Source organism: Molossus molossus, unplaced genomic scaffold (genome assembly GCF_014108415.1).
Source record: "Molossus molossus isolate mMolMol1 unplaced genomic scaffold, mMolMol1.p scaffold_m16_p_10, whole genome shotgun sequence".
Lineage (NCBI taxonomy): Eukaryota > Metazoa > Chordata > Mammalia > Chiroptera > Molossidae > Molossus > Molossus molossus.
This window is the reverse complement of record NW_023425345.1, coordinates 101,114,549-101,125,738: the sequence shown is the minus strand read 5'-3', so window position 1 is coordinate 101,125,738 and position 11,190 is coordinate 101,114,549. Positions and strand designations below refer to the sequence as shown.

The following is an 11,190-nucleotide window of genomic DNA, read 5'->3' as shown; positions in this document are numbered from 1 at the left end:
TGCTTGCAGCAGGACGTCGGCTCTCCTCTCGCCGAGTGGGTGACGGTAACTCTGCTCCCAGGTTATATTTGCAGAACACACAAGCTTGTTTTTCATGCCACACCAGGTTGGCGTGTTTTCAATGCCTCGGAAGAACCAGACCCAGTGGACTTGAGTAATAAGCAAACACAGGCTAAGGGTTCTAATCCAGGAAGTGAAGATCTCTGAGTGGCAAGCATTTCAATCAAACTGTTCTCACCGTCAAAGCCAGCAGGGGCCATATTTCACTGTCAGCGTTTAAGCCGCATACAGTTTTGGTGTCACTAATGTTTAATGTCAACATTGTCCCAAGGAAGTTTTCCCTGAAAACCTCAAAGACAGGTCACAAGCCAGCCCACTTGGAATTTGAGTTCCCACCTATTGCTGCTGCTGTGGAGGGTAGGAAGTATGTTTTACTCTTTCCCTGTATCTCACATGCTTAACACAACAAGTATGTAGTAAATCTCATTAAACAAGGAACCTAGAATCGTGCCTGCGGTGGGTTGGCAGTATATCCGTGGGGTGAATTAATTGACCAAATAGGCACATAGATTAGTTTTTCACCCTCATATCTTTCACAGATACTCAAAACAAAAACACTGTGTAAGAAAGTCAAAGAAAAGGAGGGGTCAGAATTTAAAAATAAAAAAAGAGCCCTGGCCAGTTTGGCTCAGTGGTAGAGCATCAGCCCATGACCAATGAGCTGCAGGTTCGATTCTGGCCAAGGGCACATACCTCGGTTGTGGTTTGTCCCCGGCCCTGGTCGGGTCCTGCAAGAGGCAACCAGTCAATGTGTCTCTCTCACACTGATGTTTCTCTCTCTCTCTCTCTCTCCCCCCTCCCACTCTGTCTGAAGATAAATGAAAAGATATCCTCGGGCGAGGATTAAAATAATAATAATAATTTTTAAAAATTTAAAAATAAAAATAAAGATATTTCAAGTTCCCTTTAGAACCAAAAATGCAAATGTGTTTCCAAAAGTCATCCTAGCTACACATTTGCTTCTATCTGAATCAAATAAAAAGAGAACAATCATGTTAACATTAATAAATCAGTCACATTTGTCCCTGTGGTCTGGGAGAGGCAGGTGACAACAGTACCCGTGAAAATCTGTGAGCAGCTACAGATTTTGTCCCAACTCTGTAGACATGTCCCAGCCCAGGTCTCATCCTGACAACCTGGGCCAAGGTCATGACTGAAGGATGACCTCATCTGTTGAAAAGAAACTGATGAGCCCTGGCCAATTTTGCTCAGCGGTTAGAGCGTCGGCCTTCGGTCCAGAAAGACCCAGGTTCGGTTCCCGCTAAGGGCACATACCTCGGTTACAGTTTGTCCCCGGCCCTGGCTGGGTCGTGCGGGAGGCAGCCACTCGATGTGTCCCTTTCACGTCGATGTTTCTCTCTCTCTCTCCCTCCCTCCCACTCTATCTGAACAAAAATATGGAAAAATGTCCTCGGGTGAGGATAAAAAAAAAAAAGAAAAGAGACTGATAAAATTTGCTTTTCAAAGGGGAAAATCTGGTGCCAGAAGTACCGCCTTTATCAATCTTGTCTTCCATGGGAAGGAAGCGATGTAATATTACCATGACATGTCACATCCCCATGCACACGTGAGCACACCGGACCCTGCAGAGGGCACGCTCTGTGATCCATAGTGAGTGCGGAGAGTCTGCTCTGCTCCTCCCATCTCACATTTGGCAAGTTATTGAATTTTTCTGTACCTCAATTTCTTTGTCTGTAAAATGAAGATCATGATACCCCACAGGACCTTACACATGTTAAGTCAATTAATATACCCACGTGCCAAAACGGCTTCTTTACATAGCGCCCCCTGGGTGTTGGCTGATACATTTCCTATCTCAGCCTCTCTGTTGCACAGATCACAGAAATTTCCCCCCACCCCCCCTCTGCCTCCAGAGTCACATAGTCTTTTCCTTGTCGCTGAGGTTTTGCCACGGACCCAGTTAAAAGCCCAGTATTCATGGTGTCCCCTTCCGCCTCCATCCCAGCCCTGAGCCGGCCTGTGCAGCAGCCACAGAGTCGGAGTACCGTGGGAAAGGGTCGGTGTGGTCGGCCCAGGGCTCAGGCCACTGCGCGGGCTCCGCGGCCTTACTCCTAGGCTCTGGGTGCCGGGGAAGAAGATGGAGCAGAAGCGAGGAAGAAAGGGGACCTGGCTCCACTGCTTTTGTCCCCCACCTCTTTTGCCTGACCCCCTTAATATGTCTTTCTCTTATCTGTGCACCCGGAGGGTCCGCCCTCACAGGCGTCACCTGGAGCGGAGATAGGCATCTGCTAGGCATCTGCGTTCGCAGCGGGCCGCGCCTGGGCCCCAGGAAGCGCTGCTGCGCCTGGGGACGGCCGCGCCTTCTGCTCTCTCTGCGCTTCTGACGCGCCTGGAAAACTAACCTCTTTTCGTTTGAATTTTCCATTGAATTTATTGGGGTGACATTAGTTAATAAAATTATATAAATCTCAAGTGTACAATTCTATAATACATCATCTGTATATTGTATTGTGTTCACACCTCACAGGCAGTCTCCTTCCGTCACCACTTATGTATGCCCCCTTTACCCTCCCCGACCCCCCCTTTCCTCTGGTACCCCCATACTGTTGTCTGTGTCTATGAGGTTTTGTTCGTTTTTCCTTAATCCCTTCACCTTTTCCACCCAGCCCTCCGAACCCCCGCCCCTCCCCTCTTTTGGCTTTGTTCTAGCTATCTAGTTCTTTGGAACTCCAAATAACCTGCAACACATGAGTCTTTAAGACGAAGGTTAAGAAACGGAATGGTCATGGATGTAGAAACAACACTGACAAAAAACCAAATACTGATAGGGAACTACCACGGCCACCATGCCTCCGAAGCTGTGTGGGCTGACCTCTTCCTGTCGCTGTCCCCATCAATCAGTCAAAGCAAGGGGCCAGAGGTAAGGTATTTCATCCAAGCAGAAAGCTAAGGTATTGAATTGTATACTAGACATAGGTGAATTGTATGGTATATGAATTATATATCAAAAGCTAGTTTTAAAAAATATATTTTTTTTATGTTTTAGAGAGGAAGGGAGAGGGAGAGAGAGAGAGAAAAATCGATGAGAGAGAAACATCCATTGGCTGCCTCCTGCACGGCCCCTGCTGGGGGGTTGAGCCGGAAACCCAGGCATGTGCCCTGACCGGGAATCGAACTGGTAACCTCTTGGTACATGAAACGAAGGTCAACTAACTGGGCCACACTGGCCAAGCTCAAAGACTAGTTTGTTTATTTTTTTAAGTTAATTTATATATAAATGTAGCCTTATAATTTGTGTTTAATCATACACAATATGGTTCTTATGTTCTGATTACTGAATACATGATAGTTGACTTTATTATAATTTTTCTTTTGAGAGACTTTTAGCAGTACATGGAGAAAACTCCTTTTTAAATATTTTATTTACTGATTCTTTTAGAGAGAGAGAGAGAGAGGAAAGCACCGATTTGCTGTTCTACCCATTTATGTTTTCACTGGTTGATTCCTGCATGTGCCCCGACAGGGATCAGACCCGAAACCGTGGTGCGTGGGGATGATGCTCTGACCAGCTGAGCTATCTGGCTAGGGCTAGAGAAAATTCTTAAATAGGCACCGTTCAGTTTTTATTTCACTTCTTAGCTGAAACATTTCACGTGTCTGTTCCCTTCAACTATAGCCGTTAACTTGTCTTGACTGGAGCTTATGTAGGAGTTTCTCAGTAAGATGCCAGAAAGACAACCTCCTTTCCTACACATGCAGCGTTGACTTGAGGCCAGTGGGAAGTAAACCCAGTAATCCTGCTGTTACCAGGCTGCTTTCACCGGAAACAACTGAGCCGAAGCAAGGCGATGGGCTTCAGGAAGGTGCCCTGAGGCCAGTGTGGCTGCGAGGAGACAGGCAGGGTGGGTTCCAGGCCAGGCCTGCACTTAATCTAACCTTCTTCAGCCTTGGTTTCACTGTCTGTTAAAGGACCACAGAACAAGACCCTACTTCAGTTTGTTAAACGAAACATGTAAAGCCTTTAGCACAGCTCTAGGATACATGTGTTATCGATAAATGCTAATACAAAGAATGCATCCAGCCCAGGCCGGTTTGCCTCAGTGGTTAAAGCGTTGGCCCATGGACCCAAGAGTCTCAGGTTCGATCCTGGTCAAGGGCACGTACCTCTGTTCCAGTTCGGTCCCCTGCCCTGGTCAGGATCATGCAGAAGGCAACCGATCTATGTGTCTCTCTCACCTTTATGTTTCTCTCCCCCCCCCCCCCGTCTCCCTCCCTGCCTCTCTATTTGAAGATAAATGGAAAATTATCTTCAAGTGAGGCTTAAAATAAGAAAAGGATGCATCCAACTCTACTTTAAAGACATTATGGTAGGTGAAATAAGCCATTTACAAAAATATAAATACTATATGTTCCACTTATATGAGGTAGCTAAAGCCATCTACTTCATAGAAGCAGAAAGTAGAACGATGGGTGCCAGGGCTGGGGGGGGCGGGGGACTAATGTTTCATGGAGACAGAGTTTTAGTTTGCGATGATGGGAAAGTTCTGGAGACGGATGGTGGTGATGGTTGCACAACAACATGAATGTACCTGATGCCACACAGCTGTACATTTAAAAATGGTTAAAATGGAGAGTTTTGTTTTATGTATATTTTACCACAAAAACAAATTCATCCACAACCTTTTCTGCCTCATTAAGATAATCAAATTTAATATCTGTTTGAGCCCCTAGGAGCTAAAAAGACATCGTTTTTAGGTGAAATCTCTCCTCCCCTTTTCTGTTGTGTTGCTGATGGTGATTGTGGCATTGACTGAAACATTTATTTTTGACAAAAATGATAGTGGGAGTGTCAAGGAGTTGAAATAAATCTGTTACCAAGAAAGTCCTTCATGAAGGAAAAACACAAGTATCAGGAAAAACACAAGTATGTGGCAGCGGTGGGGGAAGGAGGGCCAAAGAGGAAGGTGGATAATTGAAGGGCTGGACTGCGATAAGAGGTCACCCAGGACATCTTCCCGCTGCAGGCCAAACGCCCCTGGGTGTTTTTCTTACTCCAAAAAATCACCAGGAAATAGACTTCTTATTTCAATATAGGAAGCCAGCCCAGGCTCAGACAATACTTACCGTAGAAGGTGCTCCGAGAAGTGGCTCAACAGTCAATCCCATGTGCAGATGAATACACCTAAAGTGGTAAAAACCAGGTCCCAGAAAAGAATCTGACATTAGACTGTGCAGTTAATGTCAGGAATGTGGTAAATAATGCACATAAAATGCACAGTTGTCACCGCAGTCGAGAAACAGCTGAATGCTGAATCAAAGGGTTGAAATTATCTTTATAGAGGGTTGTGTTTTCTTCTAATCAACTGATTGACCTTTTCTTTAATTCTGCTTAAAGTGTGCCTTTCCAGGGCCAGGGTGTAATAATGAAGACAAGCCAATGGCGGGATTAATTACAAACTGGTAGTCCTAGGGCGCCACCTACTGGTGAGATGATTGCAAAGGCCTGGCAGAAGGCCTTGAACAAGATCAGAGCTTTAAGTTGTGTCCTGATGGCGCAGCGTTGTCCGGGACACAGCTTGACCTAAACTAAAACTCAATCTGTTGTAAGAGCTGAGTTTAATAGAATTTATTTTATTTTAAACGCCATCCTTCCTCAGAGAATGTTGCCTTTTGGAGATCATATTTGGTATAACAAATGTGATGTCATGAACACCTGTGAATGCATTACCCCATGCAATCCAAAACACTTCAAATGTCATCAGTGTGAGAAAGACTATATAGTGGTGACTGTGTGTGCGTGAAATGAAAGAACCCTAGGTTCATGTATCACCGTGAGTGAATCTTAGAAACTTATGTTGATTTTTTATTATTATTTTTTTAATAAAGCGGAATGTGGAAATCTACCTAGAGTATGATGCCATTTTTACAAAGGTCATGGACAAGGGAATATGCATTTTCAAGGAAATAAAATTTGTTAGAGCCTTTAACACTGCAGCACGAAGGGCATGCTGGGTAGGCGACTCCATGCACAGACGTGTCCATTGGCTGCGTCCACAGGGCAGTCGGGTTCAGAACGTGTGTGCGTCCCGACAGAAATCACTCTGGCAGAAGGAAAAGTAGAACATCCCTATAAATGTTAACTCACTTTTACTTTCCTCCCTGTAATCACCAACATTTTTAGACAAGCAGTTCAAGAGGGCTTACCAAATGCCTGTGACTCCACTTCCTCCAGTCCTATCAAGATGATGAAGATAAACCAGCGTGGCACTTGACGCTATGAAGAAGACCATTGGCCAGCCCAAACTGAGGAGACTTTCTAGAGAAGGTGAAGCAGATGAAACCCTCAGCTCCGCCCAGGGGACCAAGTCCCAGCAGGTGTTTGCGCCAAGGTTCGTGGGTTGCATGCAACAGGGGCCGACGTGAGCTCCCTGCCTCAGAAAAGGATTTATTGGTCTAACAGGAAGGCTGGGACCAAGGTTTGGGCAAGAAGAGGGACCAAGCAGCTCCAGAGATCTAGGAGTGAGAAGTGCTTGTCATTGGAGGCAGAGACTGGTCCTGTGTGCATGATAATCTCCAACTCCTGTTTTCATTCTTGCCTGAATCCAGTCAAAGTAAAAAGTTCCACAAGAGAGGAGGTTCATTCACCTAGTTTGAGTCAAGGGTCCCCCTTGGTTAGAAGGCAAAGCCCCCTGACTAAAGTCCCACTGCACTGAGTACAATAGGGAGAAGCGACACCTTAAATCACCGTGCTGTTATCAGAAGAAATGGGAATTGACACTGGATGGCCAAAGAAATATGATCACTACAACAGGGTCTTTAAAAATAATAAATTAAATGTAGAATTACTATATGATTCATCAACCCTACTTCTGGGTATAGAAACAACAAAATTGAAAGCAGGGTTTCAAAGAGAGATTTGCACACCCAGGTTCATAGCAGCATTATTCACAATAGCCGAGAGGTGGAAGCAGACTAAATGTCCATTAATGGATAAATAAACAAAATGTGACACACACACACACACACACACACACACACCATGGAATATTACTCAGCCTTGAAAAGGAAGGAAATCCTCTTACAACATGGATAAACCTTAAGGACATTACGCTGAGTGAAATAAGCCTGTCACAAAAAAACAAATATTGTATGATTCCACTTATATGAGGTACCTAGAGTACTAAAATTCAAAGACAGACAGTAGAATGGTCATTACCAGGGGGCTGGGGAGCGGGAAAGAAGGGTTGTTGTCCAATGGGTGGAGTCTCAGTTTTATAGGATGAAAAATCTCCGGAGATCCATTTCATAACAAAGTGAATATATTTAACAGTACTTAACTTTAAAATGGTCGAGGCGGTGAGTTTTACAATATGTGTATTTTTTTTTTTCTGTTGTTTTTTTTTTGTCCTCACCCGAGGACATTTTTCCATTTTTTTTGTTCAGATAGAGTGGGAGGGAGAGAGAGGAACAGAGAGAGAGACAGAAACATCGACATGAAAGGGACACATCGAGTGGTTGCCACCCGCACGACCAACCAGGGCCAGGGACAAATTGCAACCGAGGTGCATGCCCTTAGCGGGAACCGAACCCGGGTCTCTCTGGACCGCAGGCCGACCCTCTAACCGCTGAGCCAAACCGGCCAGGGCAATATGTGTATGTTTTAACCAAAACTAAAAATAATAGTAAATGAATAAATAAGTAAATTAAATATTAGTAGGACCCAAGAGAAATTGCAAGGTAATTTTACAGGGGCTTGATGACCCCAAATTATTAACCTATGTTTCAGTTTCCTCAGCAAAAAAGTTACTATAATTTTGGTACACACTTTGTAAGGTATTTATGAAAATTAAGTGAGATAACGCATATGCCATTCTTAGTATAACACTTGGCACATAAACTACATAATTGGGAAAAATAGTGACACCTTGTGAAAAACAAAAAGCATATTTGACAGTATGGCTAGTGTAGTTCCATTTATGTAAAAAAAGAACCCTGCATGTGTGTTTGTGTGTAAACACATGTGAGTAATGTAAATATCTTTAAATGGAAAGATGGAGTAAATACACCTGAACTTTCAACAGTGGTACCCATGAAGAAGCATTTTGAGAGAAGCATTTTGAGATTTGGGTGCATAAAGGGGAAATTTCACTTATTGCCAAAAGTAAAAACATAAAATTACTTGGGTTTTTAAAGTCAAGCATACTCCATGCTTTGAGTATGTTAAAGTAATTGAATGCATACATTCTGTCCTGACCATAAAGACAAACAGAAGGGTATTGAACAATTTGGCACGAATCGTATTCACTTCCGTACTTATTTAAAATCCAAGTAAAAAGAAAAGGTGTTTACTTAAGAAAATATATCATCACATAGGTCGGTAGACTCTGTTCAGAGCCAACCAGAGGAGACACAAAGCCCATACAAGATTTCCGTGGCGGAAGCCATCACTAAGGGTGGACAGAGCCGAGGAAGACCTGAGCGGAGGGCAGAGTGCCAGGCTGGTCACGAGGCAAGGGTTCAAGCAGGGAGAGGAGAAGGAAGCTGGCATCCCAGCTAGACGGAGGGTGAAGAAAAGGAAAAAAGAAGAGATGAGGATGCCTGAGACGCCCACTGACCAGGGGCGCTGGCTCTGGCTGGCCAGATGGCGTGTGTCGTCTAGCACCAGAAATGCGGTAGAACCAGCTGCAGAGCCCTGAATGCTGGGAATTCGACTTCAGCAGACAGACTCAGGAGCCATGGAAGGCTCTCCAGCCCAGAAGTGATAGATGCAGACTGATACTTTGAGAAGATAAATCTGTCAGTGGCTCAGAGGAAACACTGGGTGGTAGAGAGACGGGGAGCAGAGTTAGGTAAAGAAGAAATTAGTGTAATCCAGCCCTGGTGGAGTAGCTCAGCTGGTTGGAGCATCGTCCAGATACACCAAGGTTGTGGGTTCAGTCCCCAGTCAGGCACATACAAAAGCAACCAATAAAGGCAAAAATAAGTGGAACAAATCGATCTCTCTCTCTCCCCCCTACCCCTTCCTCTCTCTCTAAAACTCAATCAATAAAAAAGAAAGAAAGAAAGAAATTAGTGTAATCTGAGTGAGTTTATGGGGGCCTGGACTACAGCAAAGGATTAAAACCAGAAAGGAAAGCACAAATAACATTAGATTAGATCTATGGGCCAGACATCAATGTGAGTAACCTATACGTTTACATAGTACGTGTATATATTTGTACCATACATATACAATATATATCATTCATTTCTTACAACAGCCCAGTAAGATAGATGCATTATTATCCCATTTTCCCGAAGAGGAAACTGGGACCTAAAGAAGTTCAGTTACGTGCCCCCGTCGCACACCTGCAAAGTGGTGGAGAGCTCCTGTTCGTAACCACTGCACTGTGAGGGAGGCCGAGAAGAAAGAAAGGGCCGAACCTCCTGTTCTTCACCAGGAACTACGCTGGGCACGTAAGGAGGAGGACAGGTCCAAGCGGATAAGCCTGTGGGGTGGAGGGTGCTAAGCTCCAAAGGACAAAGAGGACTGCATCATGCAGGCAGTGCTGCGGAGGAGACCGCACACATCCAAGGTCGGAGGCCAGAATCAGGGCTTCTTTCAAGAATCTGAAGAAAGCCCTGACCAGTTTTGCTCAATGGTTAGAGCGTCGGCAGCAGACCAGAGAGTCCCGGGTTCAGTTCCCTCTAAGGGCACGCACCTCGGTTGCGATTCGTCCCCAGCCCCGGTTGAGGTCGTGTGGGTGGCAGATGTGTCTCTCTCATGTCGATGTTTCTCTCTCTTCCTCCCTCCCTCCCTCCCGCTCTGTCTGAGGATGAATGCAAAAATGTCCTCAAGTGAGGATAAAGAAAAGAATCTGAAGAAAGAATGGGCCACACACAATTTCAGCAGGTTCATGAACTCCAGGTGAGTCTTGCCCTAAAGATACCATGTAAATAACTCAATAACAAACATTTCTATAGTAGAAATTTTATTTCCATTCATAAAATATATCACTAAATAGCTGAAAAAGTTACATATTATTTTAAAACATAGATTTAAAAAATGATATCAGCTTCTCCTCAGCAAAATGCTTTCTTGTATTTACAAGAATAAACTATACTTCAGGTACACAGTTTCACTCAAGCCAGCCTGGGGCCTGTGGATGTAGGTAGATGCTTCAATGAAGTGAGAGATCAGCTCTTTCTGCCTTGTGCAAATTCAATTTTACAAAAGTTCCTTTGAAAACAAGAGTAAATAGAGAGAGCTTCTAGAGAATAGTCCAGCAAAGCAGCAGTTGAGAATACATTTTCTTTTAGTGATGAGGTTAATCTTATTTTGGTAATCAATAAACTGTTGAAGGTGAGTGGGGTCGGGGGAAGGAGTCCTGGAGACGAAAGGTCTCTCTACGAGTCTTCAGTGTGACCCTGCGGAGGGGCCAGCCCCGCACCCGTCTCTCCGCTGTAAGGTCCCCTGTTCTGGTAGCTGGAAGGACGTTTTGAGCCACGGCCCTCCATGTTCTGATACATCTGAAACGGGAAAGAGAGAGCACACTTATCACCTGGTTAAGACTTACATGTCGTGCCTATACTGCAAATTATTACTTACTTTTTTTTTTGTCTTCACCCGAGGACATTTTTCTATTTTTTGTTCAGATAGAGTGTGTGTGTGGGGGGCGGGGGGGAGAGAAACATCAATGTGAAAGGGACACATTGAGTGGCTGCCACCTGCACGACCCAGCCAGGGCTGGGGAGAAACTGCAACCAAGGTACATGCCCTTAGTGGGACCAGAACCCAGGTCTCTCTGGACCGCAGTGCAATGCTCTAACCACTGAGCCAAACCGACCAGGGCTATTACTTACTTTTACTACCCATAGGCCTTAGAGGCCATTCTACATATTCATTGACAAAGAAATTTTGGTCCTTTTATTAATGGAGAAATCAAGTCATAGTCAAATATTTCATCTCATTGTTTCTACTTTTAGATATAAAACTTTCATCTAGAAATCCTAAAGCGATACAGAATAACCACAAAAGAAAAATGCCACACAAAAAAAGACATCTGTTCATTATGGATTTGTTATATAATATAAAGTGAAAAAGTACACCCGGGACTCCTGTCTTTGGGAGAAGCAGGGGAAGTAGCTGAGGGGGACGCACATCTGAATCGTGATGCGCTGGCCCCGGGC

The 11,190-nt window shown here is 44.6% G+C and overlaps 1 protein-coding gene across 2 annotated transcripts in view; it reads right to left on the bottom strand.

Moving 5' to 3' along the window:
- Nucleotides 1-10,078: 10,078 nt before the first annotated feature.
- The window catches only part of FLT3 (fms related receptor tyrosine kinase 3), a 67,438-nt gene continuing 66,326 nt past the window's right edge, over nt 10,079-11,190 (bottom strand). For both annotated transcript variants that reach the window (XM_036253097.1, XM_036253098.1), the window contains one exon: nt 10,079-10,530. In XM_036253097.1, coding sequence (XP_036108990.1) covers nt 10,408-10,530 — 123 coding nt within the window. In that variant the 3' untranslated portion in view covers nt 10,079-10,407. The remainder of the gene's footprint in view (nt 10,531-11,190) is intronic.